The 25604-nt window shown below is 43.0% G+C and overlaps 1 protein-coding gene and 1 long non-coding RNA gene across 2 annotated transcripts in view; both read right to left on the bottom strand.

The window, feature by feature from the left end:
• Positions 1-1301: 1301 nt before the first annotated feature.
• The window catches only part of LOC125739181 (scavenger receptor cysteine-rich type 1 protein M130-like), a 41616-nt gene continuing 17313 nt past the window's right edge, over positions 1302-25604 (bottom strand). The window contains exons 5-18 of the mRNA XM_049009033.1: positions 6380-6706; positions 5916-6230; positions 5336-5638; positions 5149-5184; positions 4679-4993; positions 4518-4544; positions 4393-4425; positions 4002-4124; positions 3477-3575; positions 2639-2710; positions 2454-2528; positions 2183-2260; positions 1838-1921; positions 1302-1565 (exon numbers count right to left, since the gene is read on the bottom strand). Of these exons, the coding sequence (XP_048864990.1) occupies positions 1420-1565; positions 1838-1921; positions 2183-2260; positions 2454-2528; positions 2639-2710; positions 3477-3575; positions 4002-4124; positions 4393-4425; positions 4518-4544; positions 4679-4993; positions 5149-5184; positions 5336-5638; positions 5916-6230; positions 6380-6706 (2033 nt within the window). The 3' untranslated portion in view covers positions 1302-1419. The remainder of the gene's footprint in view (positions 1566-1837; positions 1922-2182; positions 2261-2453; positions 2529-2638; positions 2711-3476; positions 3576-4001; positions 4125-4392; positions 4426-4517; positions 4545-4678; positions 4994-5148; positions 5185-5335; positions 5639-5915; positions 6231-6379; positions 6707-25604) is intronic.
• Positions 12785-14246, bottom strand: LOC125739216 (uncharacterized). The gene is made up of 3 exons (XR_007397088.1): positions 14084-14246; positions 13153-13236; positions 12785-12913 (listed from the first exon to the last, which is right to left on the bottom strand). It is a non-coding gene; the product is annotated as an uncharacterized LOC125739216 (long non-coding RNA).

Genomic DNA, 25604 nt, shown 5'->3' with positions numbered 1-25604 from the left:
ATGTGGCACATGTGTTGCCATTTTGATTTGAAGTGTTTCCGAATTTGTGTAGTGTCTATGAATTTGCAGTCTGAATAATATAATATAGTGCTTTGCCACTTTAAGCTTTTTTTTTTAAGTACACTTGTATGTGAGCTTTCATTGGAAGCTCAGCTTAGCTGCACTTATGCCTAAACCATAATGCCATCCATACATCCATACATTTTCCAAACCACTTGTCCTACACCTAAACATCTCCTAGGCAGCTATTTGTTAGAAATGTGCTATTTCTCTTACTGGGACATCGCTTTATACAAAAGTGGCTGCTAAATAGAATAAATGCGAATATCTGATTAGTATAATGAACACAGAACATTAATCACGTAACTAAAACTACTTCTGTTTAGGACTACAGGCTTTAATATGCGACATAGTGAAAAATACATAATGGTAAAATGGCGTGGGACCTTTATAATGATGTGCAAAGTGCTAAAGATAAATATTTATGTGGTTTGTTGCAGGCAAGCCCATAATAGCAGAAGGGAAACAATAAAACCCACACAGCATTAAGCCATTAAAACCAGAGTTAATGGAATCTTGAATAGAGAATAATTTAAGTAAATGTCCTGCCTGGCACACAGCCATGTCTGATGGATTTTATAGACTCACAGTTGAGATAGTAACAAAGCTGACATTAACTTAACACTGACAGTAACAGTGTGTATAGCAAAGTGAGTCATTATGTCTCAGGTTCTCTCCTTCTGCAAGGAATTTCTCATAAATTAAATCAAGCAATAACTGCTGAATTTCTCCCATTGTCCGAATGCTTAGTAAAATACAGTATATAGGCTGTGGCTTTGTTTCCAACCCCAGATCCATCTGAGTGTGGGGGGTTTGCATGTTCTCTCCATGTTCATGTGAGCTTCCTACACAGACCTGTGATATATATTGTATATGAGAGTGTGTGTCCTGTGATGGACTGATGGTCCTGGGTGTCCTTTGTGCCCAGTGTTTCCTGGGACAGGCTCCAGGCTCACTCAGCCCTGTACTGGACAAGTGATTACAAAGATGGGTGTATGGTGGATGTATATTAAATAATAAGAAATATATTAAACATACAGGGCAGTTTTATAACATTTTATTTTAAAATTCCCACAGTGCTGTTGGTGAGGAAAACATTTTTCATATATCATTTGTAATTTCACCAACAGGAAGAAGAGTTTAATTTCAAAATCTAATGAAAAGTATTAAGGAAAGAAAACATTACAAAATACAAAAGCAGAAAATGCCACAAAGTTGTGACATAAATTGTTTTTAATATATAAGAGCATATTATTAAATTGCCTTTATTTTAAATAAATATCTTAAGACCTTGAAAATCCATAAAATGGTGAATCGCAATTAATTAAGTTAATGTGGTAGATGCTGCTGTCATGAAGCTCATTTGAAGAACATCTTCATGAACCTTTGGACAGGAGCTTCTTCAGGCAGGACTGTCAGTCCCTCCTCCCCCACATCATCATAGTCAGTCTGGTCAGGTTCAGGGGGGCCCTCCCCAGGGGGCAGTGTGGTCAAAGCTCTCTCACCTACAGGGACAGAGTAAGGGGCACAGGGTACTGACAAATTGTAACTGGGACTTAGACAGGAGAGTAGCTGTATGTAAAACAAAAATAATGTTTATTAGCTAGTGGTGGCAGACACACATAAAGTAATTCAAATGTCATTCCATGTCAGTCACACTCAAATGAATATTATGCATAAATAAATCAAAATAATAAAAGATTATAATTATGTAAAGAGAAGCATACAGGTATGAGAGACACTTTGCTCCATTAGATGTGTATAGAGAGAAACTGACCCTGTATAACATGTGGGCTCTGCTCTATACCCTCAACATCATCATAGTCCTCTGCTGTGTCTCCTGTCACCATCAACCCTGAACCTGGGAAAAGAGAGACCTCAGTACACAGGAGACAGGTGACTGTTAGAGTTACTGATTGTCTCATTGCAAACAATTTACTCTGAAAGTCTTTAAAAGTTCACAACATCATAACAATGTTTGCGGTTTTATGCAAACTTTAGCTTCCAAATATTACAGAGCAATATGTTTGAAAATTATGGCTGAAAATTAAATATGAAAGATTTCAGAATATATAAATAAGCATGGATCCATACCAGAAACACAGTGAATGTTATAATTTACCAAAGAAATGTCCTGAGTCCCGTCCAACAGATCCAGCATCATCATAGTCTGCTGGTGAGTCTTTTATCACCAGATCCCCTGTATCAGACACAGAAAAGCTGCTTCTGTGTATCAGACATGCATCACTGTAGACTTTACATAACTCAAATTATTATGCTGGTACAATTAATATTAGACTTGGGGGACATCAGATATACTTATAAGGATAAAGATATTCAGTCTGATACTGAGATAAAATAATGAACTGATGTAAACCAGGGTAAACACCCACCTGATAGATGATCAGCAATCTTTCCTGTAATGACAGCATCATCATCACCGTCCTTCACTTCTCTCTCTGATTCCTCTGTAGTAAAACATGATCGTTAAAGACTAATGATGCCCTTCATGGTGTTAAAAGAGGTTTCCTGTTACTAATCATTAATTGTACCAAATTCACAGACCTCAGTCCCCTACCTGAGAGAGGGTCTCCTTTACTGTCCTCCACATCTTCATACCCAGAGGGCAGCTCCTCAGAGAGGACACTTCCTGTGAAGGAGAGAGACAGTCAGTCCTGTGCTCAGGGAGACTCTGCATGAAGGTTCCTCTGCTGATGCCCCTCAGACTGAGAAGACAGGATGTGTGGGGTTAGAGCAGCTAATGCTCACGCCCAGGCAAGCTGACTGACACTCATATTGTCCACATCCTCTCTCTCCCTATTGGCTGGTTTCTCTCTCTCCCTGAGGGCTTTGCAGCAATGCAGCTATGAGGCCCCCATGTGGTGTCTGAGCTCTAATCACACAGTTTGAGATAAAAAAAATCAGCAGGGAGGAAACACAGATACACATATTTTTCTACAGAAATCTAATTTGTATTAAAAAAGCACCATCCATCCATTTTCCAAACCGCTTATCCTACTGGGTCGCAGGGGGTCCGGAGCCTATCCCGGAAGCAATGGGCACGAGGCAGGGAACAACCCAGGATGGGGGGCCAGCTACACTCACACACCATTCATGCACACATTCACACCTACGGGCAATTTAGCAACTCCAATTACCCTCAGCATGTTTTTGGACTGTGGGGGGAAACCGGAGCACCCGGAGGAAACCCCACGACACATGTGACCCAGGCGGGGACTCGAACCCGGGTCCCAGAGGTGCGAGGCAACAGTGCTAACCACTGCACCACCATGTCACCCCTAAAAATATACCTCTAATGGAAATTCATTTTTACCCCATTTTAATATACATGTGTGACCATGTAACTGTAAAAGTTTATTTTTCTGTTTCTGCGGGGGTTGAGAAGTTGAACTCACCCTTGCGAGGGGCTCTGTAGGTCTCCCCCCTGGTCAGATTGTACTCTATCTCCTCATAAATGGCCTCGTGCAGAGGGGTGAGACCCTCCTGGTACAGAGCTGTGGAGGTGGACATACAGAGACACAGCTGACAGTCCAGGCTACATTTCTCACTCTAATGTAAAGTCCCCATTCCTGTAAATCTGTGTATTATTATGGATTATTAAATAATCATGGGAACATCAGCATCCATTCCTGTTGTATATGAAGTCTCTCTGTTTTTCTGAGCAGTTGAGTAGCTCTTTGTTTCATTTTGTGTAGTTTCATATCAATCCCACCCCAATCGTCAAATAAATCTAAGAGCAAAATATTTGTAAACTAGGCTGTTCCTATAGGCTTATTCCCTGTATCACATGACCCCAACCCCCGTTTGTCTACCACATGAAGCCAACAATGGAAAATGTAGGACATAATACAGACTTGATATGACCCATTCAGATACACCATTCTTACTGTGAGTCACCCTACAGAAATATACTTCTGTACCTCTCTTCAGCAGTCTGTTCTGGTACAACTGGACAGCTGTTATCACCAGCAGCAGGAAGAGAAGAGCTCCCAGTACCAGGAAGACCACAAAAGGAATGGAAGGGGGTACAACTGTAGGAGGAACTAACAGAGAGACTCAGTATAAAATGTGTCTGACAGTGCAGAATGATTGTACTAATTAAACATACAAACATATTTTGTGTGATTTTCAAAATAAAATGGCTGGAAATGAAAAGCTGTGACTGGAATAACTAAAACTTTATTGTTTTAAAAAAATGGGGAACATCCATGTTCTAACCACATGTCACACTCAGCTGCAGAGTTAAAGAAATATATTTAAATTACTTCCCCATAAGAATTTCTGCTATAAAACAGAATATAAAAATGATACCTTTTCTTGTTGTAGTGGATCTTGAAGGAAACTCTGAAAGAGTAAATAGATATCGATATATAAAGAGAATTAATCCTACATTTGATGAACCCCTCAGCACTATACATTAAATACATCAACTTCACCTGTAGTGGCCTTAAGCAGCGATGAACCTGTGAAATTGAAGTATTGAAGGTTATTGATAAACATTCTGTGAGTTTTACATTTTTTCCCAGAATTTTATTTGTTCTAAAAGCCAAATAGCCATAATGTTGAGGTTACAGTCTGTCTGCTGCCCCAGTCCCACCTGCACAGGTAACACCAGCATCCTCCTTGTGGCTGCAGCTCCTCTGCTCCTGAAGAGAGTGAGGACAGTCCCACAGGTAGAGCTCATCACCCCTGCAGTTCACCTCATTAAGCCAAATGGTGCCATTTCCTCGTTTAAAGGCAGAGTTCCAATGAGCCTTCAGTGCTGGTCCACAGCCCAGCTGTCTGCAGACCACCTGGGCGTCTCTCAGGTCCCAGGAGTCGTCACAGACCGTCCCCCAGGAGCTGTTATGCCACAACTCCACCCTCCCTGAGCACTCAGTACTGCCGTCCTTCAGTCTCATGGAGGGGTGGCCTAGGGGGCAAGTAAAGACTGTGATTTATCAGCACTGCAGAAGGCAGAGGACACATGTGAGGATGACAGAGTTCAGTGAAGAGCTGGGACTGATTTCTCACTGATGTTACTGACTGACCAACACGGAACACTGGGCAGGTAGTAACTGAACTTACGTGAACATGGTCTGTCCTTGGAAGCTGCAGAACATCCTTTCACAAGGAAAGAATGAAGAAAGAATTAATCAAAAGTTATGCAATATTAAGGAAATGAAAAATAAACTATGTGTTAGCATGAAATCATGCAAAAGAATAAACCTAAACATATACTGGGTCAATTAAGATACTGAATGCAGTAAGTTACCATAACAGGTGATCTCAGCCACTTCATCTTTCTCACATTTATTATCTCCCCAGTTAGAGGACGGGCAATGAAACAGTGTGGAGTCATGTGGGCGACATTCCACACTATCAAGCCAGTTCGGAGCTCCTTTCAGCCGAGACCATGTGCTAGAAAAAGTCCCATTCTCTCCACAGTTGAGATGTTGACATATCAGTTTGATGGTGTTTGAGTTCATTTGATTGAAGCACACATTTCCCCAGCTGCCATTATAGAAAACCTCCAGCTGCCCAGAGCAGCCTTCAGCCAGTCTGATCTCTTTAAAGTCTACAGGGAGTTAAAAGGAATATCTTCATATGATTTAGAGAGTAACACTGAAATTTTTTAAATGATACATAACTTGCAGATGTGGAATGAAACATTAAATTGCTTGCACAAATGTTGGTCATTATTTAACTTATCAGAAGCCTTAACCTAAAGTAATACAAATAAACTATAAAAGTCAGTACTGACAATTCATTACTGCTGTCAGTCTTTAGGTTCCATCATTTCAGATTTATTTCCCTTTATTAAAATGAAGAGCCCTGATGTAAAACATTCACACCTGAACACACAACTCCTACGTCCTCTTTATGGACACAGTCATTCTGTCCCCTCGGTGCTGAAGGACAGTCCCACAGAGACGTCTCATTCCCCTCACAGTCCACCTCATCCAGCCAGATGGGTCCAGTTCCTGGTCCAAAGAAGGTGGGCACTGGGTCACGGAGAGCCGTCCCACACTGGAGCTGTCTGCAGACCACCTCAGCATCCTTCAGGTCCCAGGAGTCTCCACACACTGTCCCCCAGGAGCCCTGGTGGAGCACCTCCAGCCTCCCTGCACAGCCCCCAGCATCACCCACCAGCCTGATGGACCTGTACTCTGGGATGAGGAGGTACAGAGGGAGGCCATTTGTTTACATCCATCCTTCCATCCATCTGATGTCAGAGCTGTTTATCTATAAGATGTTTTAGACTTTATCCCAAATGTGATTCTCTAAATAAGTGTTATCATAACTATTCTGTACTCACTGGAACACTCTATGGACACCTGTGGCTCAGAGCTGCAGCTCAGTCTCTGTGGATCACTGCAGTTCAACAGGTGAGATTCATTCCCAGAGCACTGATACCCTGTCAGACATACATCACTGTCCCCTGTCCCAGACAGGGAGGAACTGTTCAGCCTCACTGCAGAGCCACAGCCCAGCTGCCTGCAGACCACAGAGGCCTCCCTGAAGCTCCAGGAGTCCATGAGAACTCTGCTCCACGTCAGCTGGTAGTAAACCTCCACCTGACCCTCACAGCCACTCTCTCCAGACAGTCTTACTGTCCCATTGAGGGCTGAGAGAGATTTAGATCCTGTGGATACATCAGTCACTGTCAGTGTTTGTCAGATGTGCATATTAGAAAAACAGCTTGTAGATCTGCATTTAATTAATTATTGTATTAACTGTTGGAGTTTTGGTTGCTGATATGAATATTACCTTCTACGGAGTAAATTAAGTCACCCATACTTTTCAAATATTGTCATTAAAATGCGAAAAACAGCCCCACTGTTCTCAATGGTGTAAATGGTACAGAGGATTGACGGATTTTCTATGAGACTAGACTGTTCTGAATTGTATTGTCAGTTTAATTAACGATCTATAATCATAACGAACATAGGATAATAATTAATGAAAAAGCCCAAATTACTAATCCATTGTTTGAACAAGTGTCAGCTGTAGTACAGCCCTCACCCTCACAGATGACTCCTGCATCCCGTCCATGAGAGCATGCAGCTCGACTCCATGGGGACAGAGCACACTGGGAGAGGTGTGTCTCATTCCCCTGGCACTCAAACACATCAGTCCAGTTGCGCCCCACCCCCTCTCCAAACCAGGCCTGTCCTGGCACTGCCACAGTGCTCCCACACTGCAGCTGCCGACAGAGGACACTGGCTGCTCTCATATCCCAGGATGCATCACACACTGTCCCCCAGTCACTGAGGTACTGCAGCTCCACCCTCCCGGAGCAGGAGTCAGGGCCGCCCACCAGCCTGGAGTCTGTGTACCCTGTGAACAGCACAGTGGATCAGCATCTGTGTACGTTATACCATATAAAATATGTTCTAATATGCATATTTAACCATTTAAATTCAGTGTGTAACAATATATTTTATTACATTTTTATATATTTATGTGTTATTATATTATTTATTAGCTACTCAGATATTCTCTAACAGTCATGTTGTTCTTACCTGAACACACCAGTCCCACATCATTCCCATGGGAGCAGTTCTCTGTCTTTGAGGGTGATTTTGGGCAGAAGGAAATATGAGATTCATTCCCTCTACACTGGATCTCCTCTCTCCACACCTGGTTGCCCCCCTTCCCAAACGCAGCCCCCCCCAGCACCTCCACAGGGATCCCACAGCCCAGCTGCCGACACACAACCTCAGCATCCTGCAGGTCAAAGTCAGCATCACACACTGTGCCCCAGGTATCTCCATGCTTCATCTCTACTCTCCCAGCACACTGGTGTGCACCTTGGTCCAGTCTGACCTCTCGATGAGCTGCAGATTTAAGGATAAATAATAATTTCATATAATTAGGTGTCTGTCTTTCTTCTCCAGTGTCTGGCAGTGTTCTGCTCTTCTTTTACTGCTGTACATCTCCTGTCTGTCAGTCTGTCATGTTGCTGTTGTTGATGAATCTTTGGTAAGCGCCTTGAGACAGCAGTCCTGGTATTTTGCCATGAGAAAACGGAAATACAATAATCCAGATAAAAAACACATTTGATGATATATTTGAACAATTTGAGGTAAGATGGAGTCAAAAAAATGTTTTTATTTTATAAGATCAAATGTAATTTATATTTTTCTTTTTTGGACAGTGTTTTGATGTAAGCATTTGAAATAGACATCTGAAGCAGGGCTGCATAATTCTGGGTAAAATATGAATCACAATTTTTTCAATCAGAATTTTTCTCTCAATACCCGAGCAATATATTTCTATTATTATTATTATTATTATTATTATTATTATTATTGTTATTACTTAACATTGCACATTGTTTTTGTAAAGATGGAAAAAACATATCCTCAGTGGATGATCTGATGAAATTTAAAATTAAATCTGGCCAGCCGATCAATCTTTTATTTTCCAGAAGATAAAACGATACTAGACAAAAATATATCCGTTTTAATTATCGAAATTTCCATATCAGTGGACCAATATCCAGACCCGTTCCTGGACACGTCTAAGCAGATGGCTGCTGCATCCCAGTGACTGCACACTGACACTGACTGGTCTGTGTGAAGCTGCACTAATAATAATAATAATAATAATAGGATAATAATATATTCACCTACATTTCCCGATAGTATAAAACTACGATTAATCACTGTGTTTTAAGCACATTGATACTGCAGCTTCAGGCTAAATCAGAACAAACATAAGAACAGAATCAGGCTTCACAGGCTCTCTGTGTTTCTGTGTATAAAATACAGCAGAAATTCCTGTTATATTCATCGTTTATTATCTTTTTCTCTTTGTCCATAGAGTCCAGGAGCAAAGTATTTGAATAAATATCTGAAGAATATCAGGTAAGATTTTGTTTCATTAATATTTTGACTTTGCCAGGCTACATAACAAGTGAAGTGAATATATCTATCTATGGTGTATTTCTTCTTTAGGAAACAAAAGCAGAAAGTACACAGGTTTTATTCTGACAGATTTGCAGTAACTGATTAATCACAGCATTTATCTATTTGCCTGGCATCCCCCCCCCCAGGGTGACCCCCTGCCTTGTGCCCTGTGCTGCCTGGGATCGGCTCCAGGCCCCCGCCAGCTTCACCAGGATAAGCAGTTAGAAGGCAGAAGAATTCATTTATTTAGTGGGGCAAAAATTAAGATTTTTTTTTTTAAATAATAGCTTACATTAAATAGTACATAATAGAATATAAAACTAGACTGTGACAAATAACTCTATAAAGCCTATAATGGTGATTTCTCCTGTGCACAAATTATCGAAGCTGTCATTTTTGAATGTGAAATAAATATAAAATTAAGACACACTGGGCAATTCTAAACTGAAATTCATAGTAACACACGGTTACACTATTAAAAGCTTCACTGAGAAACGTTTACATTTTTGTTTCTTGATTAAAAGTGAGCAAACTGACTTTGCGCAGCATGTTTACAGATCAGTACATGTGTCCTACCTGAGCAGACGACTCCAGCATCATGTTGATGACCACAGTCATGATGTCCCCATTCTCTGTGTCCACAGTCCTTCAGTGTCGACTCTGACCCTTTACAGGCCACGTCGTCCATCCAGATCCTCCCTGTTCCTTCTCCAAAGTGACCATACCGTGGTGCTGCTACAGCATCTCCACAGAACATCTGTCTACACACCACTGCAGCATCCTCCATACCCCAGTAATCACCACACACTGTACCCCACTGTCCTTGATGAAGAACCTCCACTCTCCCAGCACAGGGACTGCCGCCTTTCACAAGTTTCACATTCACATCTATTAAAAAATAAATCAAGTTAAAACAGTCAAACTGGGTGCCTGGTCAGTGAACATGTGAGGAAAAATCTGGCGGTTATGGCGTTTTTGCCTGAAATATTGAAAAGTGCCTCCCTGTAAATGCACCGTGTGTCCGTTATGTGCTTCTTACAGACTCAGCGACCCCCAGCCCCCGTCAGATAACTAATTATACCATCGGGCACCTGGACCGCCCAATATCTACCGTTTGACGACCACGAAACACATTACGCTGTACTAAAATTTCATGTAAAACTCGGCAAACAGATTTAATAACTCTCGACTTCCAGTTTTAATAACTTGAAGCTTCCATTTTCCAGATGCGATCAGAAGGTTATGGGATGTTTAATAAGGCGCGGCTTTAAGTTTTATAGTTTATATTTGTAAATGAACCCGCCCTGTAATAATCTGCTTACAGTACAGGGAAGCTTTATAAAAATCAAGGAAGCGATTACCTTACGCTTAAAACGTAATATAATTTTTAAATTTCACTTCAGAAATACGACTATTTAAAAGATAAAAATTAGAATATAAATGAATTACCTGGTTTAATTGGATGGAATATAAATGATTTATGTGGTTTAATTTCTGTAAATTCATACACACTAGTAGCAAATAAATTCTTCGTATTTTATGTAGCATTTCATTATAGGCCAATCTTGCATTAATTTCATTAATAAATATATACTTATACTTAATAATGTACTAGCCTTTTGATTTTATAGGCATACTGAACTTCATAAGCCGTTTGTAAGTTTGCTCTTGTACTCACTTTAGAATAAACAGCAATATCATATCTTACACTGATTGTACCTTTAATACAGATTGTATTAAAGGTATAATCAAACAGATCAAGTTAGTATATTAAAATATTACATTTAAACTGACATTTTACATTTTGGTGCATCTTTAATGCCAATTCTGATACAGTGGTAATAATTCTGCACAGTTTGTAACAGATAAAATATGTGTTTACAGCGACAGAGGCACCAGGACATATGTTTATGTTTATAAATTCATCATGTTTTTTAAGAGTACTGAGTCTCATTTTAACTATTTCAGCATTAAGACACACATATTCTGTGACATACAGTAGCAAACATCTAATGTGGAACACACAGATTGTGATAAAAAAAAGTGCAATATAAAGCAATTACTGTTTTTGGTAACATTTTAAGGATGTTATAGCTTATATTTTAACAGAAATATTGTCCCGACAAAATTACATCTAACAGTGAATACGAGGGTGCATTTATATTACTGGTAAACATTTTATACATTCTGGGTCAGACTACTGGGTACCGTTCAGTTTATTTGTTTCTAACACACAGTATACAGACCCTGCTGTGCCATAGACCACAAATATTTCAGACCCAAATAATGACCCCTGACCTCTGCAGGCTGAGAGTGGACCACTGGAGCAGAGGAAGATCATGGTACTTACTGGCTGTGGTGAGCAGAAGCAGGCATGAGAGAGGGAGGATGAACAGGCAGATCTCCATCTTCATCAGGACAAACTAGCTCTCCCCAGAACTGAGACTCCAACCTTCACCTCTGAGCTCTCAGCGAGGGTCTTTATACCATCCTGCCCCCCAGAGTGAACACGCCCCCACCCACCAATCATACTCAGCACTGCCTTATCAGAGGAACTACAGGAAAACATCAAACAGGCCCGTGACAAATCAGAGGGCTCTAAGCTCATTTTCTCCAAATATACACATACGGTAGCGGTGATGTGAGTCGGGACTCCTCCTCTCAGCAGTAAACCTGCCCAGATGATGAAATAATGTATAACAAGCAGGAAAGCAACAGGCTTTACTAGGAACCAGTAATATAAAAACTAATATATGGTCTGTATATTTATAAAAGTCTCTATAGTTTGGACAGACTGTGATTTCCTTGTCAGAGTGAGTAAGGAGCCCATTCCTGGGAGCAGAGGGCAGATTAACAATTACAGACAGCAGTTAACATGTGGAATCAAACCTACACACTGACAGATACACTACACCAACCTAACTGGACCTTACAACATCACCACTCACATTTTATAAGAAAATTATGCTTAGAAGTAAGCTGCATATTTTACTGACACTTTGCCACATTTCTTGACAAATAACAGATATTTTCTTACTCAGAAATAATATTTACCCAGAAGTGTAATTTCAAGTGAAGCTACTCAGTAGACAGTGTTCCAGTCTCACACCCTCAGGGTTGGAGGTCTGAACGCTCCCTCTGATGTGTGTGTGTGGAGTTTGCATGTTCTCACTGTGTCTTTGTGGGTTTGTCTAGTTTCCTTCCTCAGTCCAAAAACATGTAGTTAGGTTAACTAGTGACACCAAGCTGCCCATATAGTGTGTCTGTGTGCCCTGTGACTGACTGGCATCCTGCCCAGGGTGCCCCCTGCCTCATGCTTCCTCTGTGGGTCCCAGGCTCACTGCAGCCCTGTACTGGATAATGATTGCGGAAGATTGACAGACAGACATATTCTGAGTCCTAGAGTTCCCACATGTTATCTGAAATATTCAGCTCAATCAGCTCTACGATTCCTTTAGTGTGTGAGTGAGTGAATGTGTGTACATCTGAGTTCCAGGAGTCTGGTCCATGCTGTATCTCCCTCTCTTACACATTATTTCAGGGATATAATATTAATCAGTTAATAATTGCTACAGATTGATGGATCCATCTACTTCTCCATGACGATCTTACTGGAATTTTAGGTATATTTGTACTCAAATTCAAAAGATTTGAATATATGTTTATTTCATTTATCATGATTAACAATACAAAGATACTGTATGGCCTTTTAAAAAAGACAGATGCCCATTTTATAAAGACAGATTAATTTAGAAAAAATGAACTGGTGACAGTCTCTGTATAAAATATGAAGCTGATTTGCCCCTTTGATGTGAACCTCTGGACAGGAGCTTCCTCAGGCAGGACTGTCAGTCCCTCCTCCCCCACATCATCGTAGTCAGTCTGGCCGGGTACAGGGGGGCCCTCCCCAGGGGGCAGTGTGGTCAAGGCTCTCTCATCTACAGGGACAGAGGAGGGGACACAGGTTAGAGACAGTGAATAGAAATGAAAATCACTATATTAAAAAGAGCAAATAATATGTGTATTAGGAAAATAATTTGCATGAAGAGTGGTTTTGTAATTCACACGTCTTTGGCTGAGAAATAGCACATAAAAATATGCAACTTATAAAACCATCTGAGAGAAGCAGTATGATGAGAGACTTTGGTCCATTAGTTGTGTGTAAAGAGAAACTGACCCTGTATAACATGCGCACTCTGCTCTATACCCTCAACATCATCATAGTCCTCTGCTGTGTCTCCTGTCATCATCAACCCTGAACCTGAAACAGTAAAGATGGTTTAGAGCAGTTTTAGTACATTAACCTGATGTCAAACGAATGTTATAATTTACCAGACAAACTGCCTGAGTTCTGCCCAACAGTATCCCCATCATCCCCTGTGGGTCTTTTCTCACAAGCTTCCTTGTCACAGTATGAAAAACCAGCCATATTCCAATGAATCATGCAGTACAGGATCAGAGCAAGACTGGAGCCTATCGCAGGTGGTGTATGGCACATGGCAGGGGAACAGCCAGAACAGGGTACCGATCCATCACAGGACACACAAACAGCAACACATTGTGGGTAATTTAGAGACAACGGTTTACATAAGTGCATGATATGGGACTGCAGGAGGAAACCGGAGTGTCCAGAGGAGACTGGTGTAGCTGCAGCACTGAGAGTGGGGGCAGGATTTACCCCCCAACACTGAAGGTGGGAGGTGACAGTGCTACACACAGAGCTACAACTGATCTGTTTATTTAATGTGTCTGGATAAAAAAGAGATTAAAAGATATATGGGAAGAAACACGGAACTGGGATAAGCTTGACTAAATCACAAAGACCCACATGACAGATCATTAGGATTCTTCTCCACAAGGACAGAATCACTGTAGTGCTCTATCATCTCCTCTCCTTCTGATTCCTGAGGCAAACTGAGTTCCTATCAGACCTACAAAGTCCTTCAATATGCAAAATGTTTTCCTGTAGAATCATACATTCTGTCATAATGCTAGCTAATCCATTTCTTATAACAAATACATAAAAATCCACCAATTTTAACAAAGTAACTTTCGTTAGTAGTTTAGTACTGCACTAACCCCCACATCCACAGTGCTCAGTCCCCTACCTGAGAGAGGGTCTCCCTCACTGTCCTCCACATCTTCATACCCAGAGGGCAGCTCCTCAGAGAGGACACGTCCTGTGAAGGAGAGAGACAGTCAGTCCTGTGCTCAGGGAGACGCTGCATGAAGGTTCCTCTGCTGATGCCTCTCAGACTGAGAAGACAGGATGTGTGGGGTTAGAGTAGCTAATGCTCACGCCCACACAAGCTAAGTGACAGTCTTACCAGCAACATCCTCTCCCTCCTTATTGGCTGGTTTCTCTCTCTCCCTGAGGGCTTTACAGTTATGCAGCAATGAGGCCCCCATGTGGTGTCTGAGCTCACTTGCATGTTTATATTAATATAGTTAAATAGACAAATAATAACGCTGCTTGATAAATTTTTACATGCAGTGACATCATAAAATCAGATCAGGAATATGCAATATTGGAAATGCTGGAAAGACTGGCATCCTGTCCAGGGTGTTCCCCTGCCTTGTGCCCTATGCTGCCTGGAATGGGCTCCAGGCTCACTATGGCCCTGGGGACAGTGTTTGGCTCACCAAGCTAAGCCTCGGTGTCTATAATTAGAAGGTTGCCGGTTCAAGCCCAGCCTCAGCAAAATAGTCACATGTCCAACTTTCCTAGAAGATCTTAACTTTCCTTAACCCCCAACTCCCTGGGTGCCGCAACAGGTGGCTGTGGCTATCCTTTGCGGTCAGCTTACTCTACAAAGAGCAAGTTGGCAGAAGCATAAAGAGAATTTCCCCACGGGGATCAATAAAGTATCAATTGTTAGATAAGTGGTATGGAAGATGGGTGGATGGATAAACACAGGGGTCTCAGGACACTGATGGATTATGTTGTTCCATTCTTCTAAGACTGAAACAGGAAGTAGTTTGTGTGTCAGGTGTGTTGATGTTTAGAGGGTCTGCTGCTGCTGTCCTGGTGCCTCTGTGACTAAACACAGAGCAGACAGCAATGTGAGCCCTGAGTAAATAATGAGAGCTGTCCTTCAGCACCATCCCCACCAATTCCAGTCAAGGAGGGAGCTAAACTGTATGCTTATTTCAGTATATTTTCATTAATAAATACTGAATATACAACTGTATCTTTATTTACCTGCATCCAGTATCAGTCATGTTAAAAACCACAACAACATTAGTCATGACCCTATATAGAATAAAATAGTGATACTTAATCCCTGCAGGGAAATTCTGATTTTGCCTACCCCATCTTGCTCTCCATGAGACACACAAACAGGTAAGAACAAACTTTGGGGTCAGAATTATCAGCACTCCCAGTTAAGGGCCTTGCTGAAGGGCCCATGACTGCAACCATCTGATCACAGGCACAAAGGCTTAGCCTGCTGAGTCACGCAACCACCCCACACGCTGGGGAGCCACTTGAACCACCGCCCTATAGCACCCACCTGGAAGATGCGACAGCCATTCTGCACCAGTATGCTCACCACACAATAGCTAAGGTGGTGAAGGGGCAGGAAAGAATTCACCTATTAGATATAGGGGATGATTAGGAGGCCAGATTTGAAAGGGCCACAGTGGGCAATCTTAGCCAGGGCATCGGGTACCACCCCTACTCCTCTGAAAGACTCCCAGGGATCGTTTTTGACCTGAGCAAGTCAGAACCTCGGTTTTACGTGTCATCTGATGGACGGCATCATATTTACAGCACAGTGTCCCTATCATTGCCCTGGTCCACTGGGCACACACAGGCCACAGGATGGGCTCCCCTATTGGCCACACCAACACCTCTTCCAGCAGCACCCAGCTTTCCTAGTGGGTCTCCCCTCCAAGTAGTGACCAAACCTAAACCAACTTAGCTTTAGATGGATTACCCAGTCTGAACTGCAGATGGTATGGTTTTTATATTTCTCTAAAATGCAGTAGTATACCAGGTGGGAAGGATGGGCGGGGGGTTGATCAGTGAGTCACTCTTCAGACTAGTAAATAACTCGAGCAGAAATTTCTCATTCCATCTATTTCATGCCATGACAGTACATATAAGTGACGCACCGGTTCATAAATATTATTATGATGTGCACAGGTATGGCGACCTGGGGACATGATGCAAGTGGCAATGTAGAGGTTTTAATCAAATAAAACAAAACCAAACCACTGGGCGCATCTGCACTAATGGAGCAGACTGGGCGTCAACCTGAGCTGCAGAGATCGAGGAGGCCCCAGAGTTACATATGGGAAATTTCACTGCCCAGTGTGTTTCCCAAAAGCTCCTGTTAGCAACTATCATAGTTGGATCCATTCAGCTGCAACTATGTAAGTTGGGTAGCCAGGGTAAGAAGGGTAACCAGAAAGGACAGCATTACAGTAGTCTGGAAGATATAAAGGCACGTGTTAGTGTTTCCGCATCATGAAAGGAGAGCATCTTCCGAAGCTTGGCTATGTTCCGTAAATGAAAGAACACACTTCTAGTAATACTTTTGATGTGAGCATTGAAGCATAAATCTGAATCAACCAGAACAAGAAGATCTCTGACCACTGTGTTGGGTTGGGCAGGAAGATCACCGAAGTTGAGGTTGTCAAACTTCTCGAGTAGCCTTGGGACTAATTAACAGTATTTTTATTTTTTCTGTGTTTATCATAATGAAATTATTTGCCATCTGTCACCGGATATCTAGTAGACAGTCTTCTAACTGAGAGAGCTGTGATGCATTATCCGGCTATCAGCATAACAATGAAACCCAGCGCCATGATTTCTGATGATGTTACCAAGAGGTAGCATATGTAAAGTGAACAGTAGCGGGCCCAGCACTGTTCCCTGTGGGACACAATACTTGACTTTGGTGATCTTCGAAGATTCATTGTTCACATGGACAAACTGATAACGATCAGTTAAATAGGAGTGAAACCAAGAGAGGTCTGTCTCTTTAATGCCAACCACAGATTCTAGCCCATCCAAGAGGATATTATGGTCCACAGTGTTGAATGCTGTAGTTAAGTCTAGTAATACCAACAAGGATATACAGCCATGGTCATAAGCAAGTCATTCACTACTTTGACTGAAGCTGGTTCTGTGCTGTGGTTTGGTCTAAAACCAGACTGATATAATTCATTAGCATTATTTTTCTGTAGGAAAGAAGACAGCTAGCGAGCAACAGCTTTTCCAGGATCTTTGAAATGAAAGGAAGATTTGAGATAGGTCTATAATTTCCTAAATCACTATATTCAAGATGTGATTTCTTTAGAACATGACTAATTACAGCTAGTTTAAAAGGTTTTGCAACATATCCGAGCATAAGAGACTAGTTTAACACACTTAACAGGGTAGTGCTAATCAGTGTTGCAATCTCCTTGACGGATTTTGTAGGAGTTGGGTCTACAAAGCTAGTAGAGGATTTGCAGGTGCCTGCTTGGACTCAGCTGGAGCTTATCTCTGTGCCACTGCGGACAGTGACCGGTGAGTTGGTCCCCAAGAGAGGCAAGGAGCTGTTGTCTGTGGTCATTGGAGGCAAGACAGTGTGTCAGCCAGTGTGGGTAGCAGCACTGCAGGACCCATGCATCTAGGGGTTAGACTTCCTCAGGGCTACAGGCTGCTGGCTAGACCTACAGTTCAGGGTTTTGAGCTTACGAGGAGGGTCTATCATCGGCATGCCCCCCGTACTCAGGTGGTTAGTGCAAAGACTGCCTACCCTGCCCCCCAATCCCTGCCACCCATCCCACCCATCCCCCAACTCTTTGAGCCACTCTGTTTTATGCCAGTAGCCACAGATGGATGAGGAGAGGACCTCATGGGCAGAAAGGGAGCTGTGGGCCAAGAACTGCGTTGATCTGGACATGCGGCAGCAGAAGCTACTATGGTAGCTGCATTTGGAGGCAGTTTCTTCCGGCTGGAAGAGGAAATGGGTAGGACCCAGTTAGCAGAACATGGGATCAACACTGGTGATGTGCATCCCATCAAGTGTCACCCATTGCCTCCCTTTAGTGTGCCTAGTGGTGAATAACAAGGCTGTGTAAAGCATACTGCAGGCTGATGCCATCAAGCCTTCGGGGAACTCCTGGTCAGCACCGGTCTTCAAGGTCCCAGGTGTTCCTCTCCTCATAGACCAGACTAAAAATTGCTTGCTGCATTGGGCAGTTCACAGTCCTAAGCTTTGAGCTGTGTATTGCACCTGCCACAGTTGCCAGGCTGATGAACAGAGTGCTTAAGGGTGTCTCCCGCCAGGGGTGTCTGGCCCATCTGATTCACTGTGGCTTTTTGGAGTATGCCCTGAGTCCAGTGCACTATGTGCTTCAGAGGCTGAGAGCAGCAGGCCTTAAGCTCCATGTGGTGAAACGCCACTTCATGTGGTGAGAGGTGATAGTCCTGGGGCACACCATGCAGGGGAGGAGCGTCGGCACCATGGAGGACAAAGTGCGAGCCGTGGCCCACTCCCACCACCCAGAAGCAGCTCAAGAGCTTCCTGGGCCTTTCCTCCTATTACGGGAGGATCATGTGGGGTTTTGCCTGCATAGCCTCTTGTCTGTTCCAGCTGCTGCAGAGGGACAGGTAGTTTCGTCTGGTCACCGCAGTGCTGGAAGGTCTTCTGTGGTCTGTTTTTCTGTTTTTACTCTGCAATTTTTTTGCTGTATATTGCTGTTGTTTTCATCTTTCATTGTAATCGGTTTAATCTGAGCTCTCCCTGCTTTTTTATGTAGTCCATTTGCTTGGGTTTCTTAGCACTGTACTGAACTACTGTGGAGTGGTTTATTTTATTGTATTTTTTACTTTTTGTTATGATCGGACCCCAGTGCAGGTCATGAATGATCTCCTGATGGCAGCGGATGCTGGCGGTCCTTCTCTCCTCATCCTGCTTGACCTGTCTGCTGCATTTGATACTGTATACGCATTTGATACTGTATATGCATTTGATACGGTATATACATTTGATACGGTATATGCATTTGATACAATATACTTCTTGACCGCCTGCACCACACCATTGGACTCACTGACTCTGCCCTCAACTGCTTTCAGTCACTATGGAATTTATTTCCACTGCTATGCAGATGACATAATTATATATTAAAACTACAGCTGTGGCTCCTTCTTCATCATCATCATCATCATCACTGCCATCATCATCCTTTCCATCTGCACTATTCCCCTCTCCTCATCAGTCACCAATCTTGGTGTAAAACTGGATTCACTTCTCACTTTTGATGATCACATTAAGCACTTTTGCAAGACCTCATTTGTCCACCTCAGAAATATTGCTAAGCTTCGCCCCACCCTCACCCTCCCTGATGCAGAAAAGCTGGTCCATGCTGTCATCTCCTCCCGGCTGGACTACTGCAATGGACTCGTCATTAGGATCCATATCTGCTTTTGAAATCTCAGCTGACACTGAAGACTTTCATCCGCCTCAACCAAGGGGAGGGAGGTCTGCAAGTTAATGAATGTGGCCATGAGAGGGTGCTGTAGAGACAGTTTAGGTTCCATGTGAATTGACCTCATTCTTTAGCTTCCTTTAAGGTTTTCCCTGAACTAATAACTTTATTCTTTTAAAAGCCTTCAGTATGTAGAAGCGCAGTCTGTTTGAATGTTCTTCTCGTGTTCGCTTGACATTCCTCTGATCTCCTCCCACTTTCCATAGACCTGTTAGTCAGTAGAGCAGAGTTGTCTGTTGTTGCCAGGCTTGACAGAAGCTAAAAACTGATTTTCATAGATGGATTACATCACACATTCTTTCTCTAACAACATGGTTACGGTATTTTTAGGATGCCCACTGCCAGACAGTATAGGACTCAAACTTCAGCTATGGAGTTTTGGGACGAGCTGCTGCTGTTATCAGGTCTTTATCTGTTACATAAATCAAGGGATTGGCCTTAGTTATCTCTCTCTGGATGTAACTCACATTTTATGGATGTCTGCTTATGTGACTTCTTTGGGGGAGCTGGTCTGGGGTGCAGTGATTCCAGGGCTGCCTGGAGTGGGCAGAGAAGGGTGGGATATGGGGTAATTGCTGTTTTTGATGTATTTATTGTTTGTAATTTCTTTTGTATTTGTTATAACCAAAAAATGTTAATAAAAACTTGTTCAAAGACCTGCTGCTCAGATAAACTAGTGATACCAAAGGATGAGAATATAGTGTTATTTTATGTTCTGTTCTCCATTAATTCCAGCAGATGGCAGCAATATGCAGTAGGCCTATTGAACCACAAGATTCTGCAGCACAGAGGCTGACTTACCCAGTCCAAGTAGATATCAGTGCTATTTCAGGTGTGCATAAACTGTGCAGATTAGACATGACACTGAAACTTCTATTCACGTTTACTTTAATGTTTTATTTAAGTCACAGATAAAAGTCTTCAATATCCATGCAATAATAACACTTACATCACAGGTCTCAGCAAAATGAAGCTGATAACCAGAAGGAGTCCAGAAAGTTCCTGAGTGTTTCAGTATATTAAGAGGATCAGTAAGATGGGAAAATTCAGAGGTCACTGAAATTCACATGATAAGCAGGAATATGCAGACAGCGATATGAACAAAGTAATAAATACAGTTTATTGCTGTTTACCCCTTTATTCATTAATAAGTTTAAACACATGATCTGTATTTACATGTTTTTTGCTTTCTAACACAGATAAATGGGGAAGTGGAAAAAAAATCATCCTTTCGCTGCCATCCACCTGCAGATTACAGTTATGATAAATTTAAAATAGCGAGCAGGCTGCTCGCTAACTTGTCAGCGTGTGGGTGTCACTCGCTAATTAATCCCTTTGATTTTATTCCAGATAGCAGCAGTGGAACAGTAAAGGTAGCAGGCAGATTGCGGCACAGCCGGATGTTGTGATGGAGTTCAGCCTTTCTGTGGCCTGGTTGCATCACCTTCCATCTTTTCGTACTGAGTGCGTCTCCCCTCGTCCTGAGAGCCTGACTGCATGTGTAAGACCCCCGTGTGGTTTCTGAGCGGATCACAGCTACATACCTGCTACGCAAGGAAACCACGGAAGTTTGTATTCACATGCGTCTATTTTTATCTGCTGTTTTTGCATCAGAAAGATCAAAATACAGTAGTTTCTGCAAATCTGGTTAGTAAAGCTCAAAAGAACGCTAAATTTATAGCTCTACATGTAAATTAACTATTTGCTTACTCTTACATACTAAGCTGTATATTTACTTACATACACAGATTTCCAGAAGTAATACTGTTTCTTTCCACTGGATGTCAGTGTGAGCAGTATGCGTCTCTATAGGACGTTCTGCCCCCTCGCAGCTCCTGCTCTGCCAGGAGAGAAGCTGCCTGCTCTCCTTGTGTTTGTGTGGCTCTGGGTCCTTCAGTGAGCTCACATTATCATAACAACACTGCAGTGTAGATGAACTAGGAACTCTAAGTCGGCTTTCCAGTCTATGCTTCTGTGCTTGTACACTGTGATGGAATCTGGACCAGGATGCATGTGCCCCATAGCTTGCAGAGAAGCTGAGACAAATGTTTTATCTGAATAACATAGTACATATGACATGCATGCATAAGCAAACAGAAACCATAATAATCATAATAAACCAATAATACAAGTGGTGAAACAGTAGTAACCTGTTAAGGAAGCCATAGTACATATATCAGATATATCCCCGCAAATAGTCTTTCATGTACAGGGTTATATAAGGGGACTAGGCCCTGTTCCAGACCGCATAAAGGCACAAGGAAATGTTACTGTAATTTCATTTATATCTTTTTGGAGATACAGATAACTCAAGATACCCTGAAATATGGTGTAAAATGTGAGATTTTTATGTCAGTGAACTAATTAACATTAATAAATGACTTGGTCAAAGTTGGTCAAAGCTGTGTAATTGTGCTGATACACTCACATGCCTTGGGACTGTGATCGGTGTCTCGTGTCACCTGAGTATAACATCTCCACTTCTGCTTATTGTTATTTATATCCTTACATGGTTACATTTGATCTTACTCAAAGCCAGCAGCAAACACCAGAAAACTATTCTATTAATTTAATCATAGTTTTAAAGTCTCTTTATGGCATATCTGACTGGTGATAATCTTTTAAGAATCACCCTTAACTCTGGTTGTCAATGGACCACTGGATGTAAAGTATGGCACTTACTGGCTGTGGTGAGCCGGAGTTGGGATCAGTGATGAACACGACCTCCATCTTCATCAGGACAAACCAACTCTCCTATAAATGTGAAATGCCGACCTTCGCCTTGGGTGAGCCTCTTTGTGTCATCCTGCGCCTCAGACAGGACACGCCCCCACCCAAAAACGGAAGTGCCCTATCAGAGGAAGTTCCAAAAAACACCACGTAGACGCAGTGACAAATCAAAAGACTCGTGTATTCATTTCCTGCATATGCACAGTCAGCAGCAGTGATGTTAGTCAGCACTCATCCTCTTAGCAGTTGAACCTCTTGAGATAAAAAAAAATCGAATGTGAGCTGTGGTTTCCTCATGATCAACCACAATGAAGGCCACCAGCTGCTGATTGGAGCTAACTGCCCCAATTATGGGGAAATATTGTCTTCTCCATTGCAGCTTGCAGCCTGCGTGCTGGAGGAAGAAAAGGGAAAGCCATCTATGGATGCATGTGGAAATCTTGGAGGATAACTGCCTTGAAAGGACTTCTGCCTCCTAACTGATCCTCTTTTATATATTCTTTCCATCTGTCCATCCATTTTCTATACCCAAGACAGGGTGCCAATCCATCATACAGGGTGTGCATGCACACGCACACATATTTGGGCAATTTGATAACTCCAGTTCACCTTAGCATGTTTTTGGACTGTGGACAGGAAACCCCATGACAACACAGTGGGAACATGCAAACTCCACACTCACATGGAGCAAGGGCGGAGACTCGAAGCTTGGTTTCCAGAGATGTGAAGAAACCCTATACCGCCCTCTACATAATTTTCTGTATTCTTTTTGAATGGGGATGCAAATTTGGATATACGGGACATCTACTTATAACCAGGGTACTGTGGTGGAGGTCCCTGCGGTCCATTTGTTTATTAATAAACTCTGGACTTGGGATGTTCTCTGGCAGAAGTCCTATGGAATCCCACCAAAAGACCAGTTTGCAAGCTATAAACGAGGAAATGAGAAGTGGTGACTGGGAATGATAGATGAATCCCTTAACCCATGGTCCAGTCACGTTGTGATGGTCCCCAAGCTGGATGGATCCCTTTGGATTTGCAACAACTTCTACAAGATGAATGAGGTTTCCCAGTTTGACAGCTACCGCATATCAGAGGTGGATGAGCTAGTGGAAGACCTGCTAAAAATCCAGCCTGGACCTCATGTAAGGGTAATCCTAGGTACCTCTCAGCTTGGCTGCCACGGAGAAGATGGACTTCAGCGGGCCCCAGTGGTCACTGGCAATTCCGTGTTCTCCCCTTTGGGGTCTATGGGGCACCGGATGATAGACATTATGCTTCGACCCTATTACAGCAGTCCCTTCGAATAGCCATCCTCAAAGGTACCCACAGACATCCCATTCATCCACTGCCAGTATGTGCCAGCTTACATTGAGTTTTTTGTCATCCATACTGAGAGCTTGGCAGAGCATGTCATTCACTATCTGGGGTTGTGGATCAGAAGGGGTCTACTCCAGTCTCAGAAAAAGAGGATTGAGGGCCTTTCCCTAGCACCAAAAATCAGTTATTGGCCTCCTTAGGACTTGCTAGGTATTATTACTGTTTTGTGTCTAACGTCCATCATGCTATGAAGGAGGTACCTGGTGGTGACACACAGGCTGATTGACTCATAGACTCATGAGGGTTTCTCCATACCCTGGTCCTCCCATCTCCTTCCAACAGATTTAACTAAGATTCATTAGATGTGAAAAATGCAACTCAAACATTTCTTATGTGAGTAATTTTCATAGAAATAATACTTCCTATGAACAGGCCTATAAATATTCTCAGATGAAGCACAAATGCATATACTATAGGTATTTTAAATAACAATGACATTTTTTACAAAACAGCTGCAAATTTAGGTATCATTTTTTACTTGCAAAATATTAATTTATTTTAATAATATGTATACATTAGAGTTTTCATATGCATGATGACTGGTGAATTGATACCTCGTTTTTATCATGTGCAGGTGCTGGAACTGGCTGTGTGGACTATGTTAGGGGTTCCCACTCTGTGAAAAATATGTGATTTGTCCTGTATTTCCATTTCTCATCCCAAAAAAATGGCAGCATTACAAATTCAGAGACTGAACAGAAGAGGCTGTGAACTGAAGAACAGCAACGATCTAACAGCCTGTGATCCAGTGACAGTACATCTCCATCCAAACAGGGTCTCGGCCTTTTAATCCAAATGAAGGTTGTGGACAGGCTGAGACTGTGGTCCTTTTGAACGCACTTCATATTCATATAACTTATTGTTCCAAAAAAAATCATAAATGAAACTGCTATATAAATATAACTTCTTTCAACAAAATAAAAAATATTTATACATGCCATAACTTGAACTTGTTTTCTCCGGGTACTCCGGTTTCCCCCCACAGTCCAAAAACATGCTGAGGCTAATTGGAGTTGCTAAATTGCTTGTAGGTGTGCATGTGTGAGTGAATGGTGTGTGAGTGTGCCCTGCGATGGGCTGGCCCCCCATCCTGGGTTGTTCCCTGCCTCATGCCCATTGATTCCGGGATAGGCTCCGGACCCCCCGCGACCCAATAGGATAACGGTTTGGAAAATGGATAGATGGATAACTTGAACTTAAATTGGTCAAAGGAAAATATGCCGCCTCACTTTCAGCAGTTATGTATATAACATTTACGTACCCACAGCTCAACCCCTAAGATTTAAGAACGGCATAAACAAGTTCAGTATTTAGTAATGTTATCTCATTTATTATTTATATTCAAATGTTCACGTTTACTTTGATACTTCATTCTTTAAACAGCTCCTGTGAGAAAATTATGCTATTATCCTTATGTCTGTGTCCCATAAGGGGAGAGGACACAGACGCCGGGCTAGGGTCCCTCCCGCCCAGCCCCCTGGCTTGCCCTCGCTCGCCTGCACTGGGGCTCGGAGAGCGCTTGCGGGTCCTGGCCTTCCGGGTCGGCTGTCGCCTGCGGGTCCCCCTCCGTGGCCTCGTCGCCCTGCCTTGCTCCCCACTCCGGTGCCTGGTCGGTCGCCGGCGGGCTCCCCAGAGGCGGCTCCTCAGTCGCCTGCGGGTCCTCCCGCTCCTGCACGCCGGAAGACGTCGCCGCCTGCTGTGGCTCCCCCCCCTCCTTGCCCTCGCCTAGGTCCCCTCCAGCTCCCTCGTCCCCTTCCCTGGTGCTCCCTCCTGCTCCTTCCTCAGCCCCTCCGTCAGTCCCTCGCCCTGCCTCCTATGCCCCTCCGAGATCCCCTCCTGCTCCGGCCTCCCGGCCGCCTGCGGCCCCTCCGGCTGCCTCCCATCGCCGGCTGGGGCTCCCTCGGGCTCCCCTGTATTCCCCCTCCTTCTCTCCCTGCTCTCCTGCCCTAGTGCCTCTGTTTGCTCCTCCTCCCTTCTTTGTCCATCCTGTCTCCGTTCCTCGTCCCTTTGTTCCTCCCGTCCCGGCTCCTC

Source organism: Brienomyrus brachyistius, chromosome 3 (genome assembly GCF_023856365.1).
Source record: "Brienomyrus brachyistius isolate T26 chromosome 3, BBRACH_0.4, whole genome shotgun sequence".
Taxonomy (NCBI): Eukaryota; Metazoa; Chordata; class Actinopteri; order Osteoglossiformes; family Mormyridae; genus Brienomyrus; species Brienomyrus brachyistius.
The sequence above is the reverse complement of the archived record's forward strand: the minus strand, read 5'-3'. Positions and strand labels throughout refer to the sequence as shown.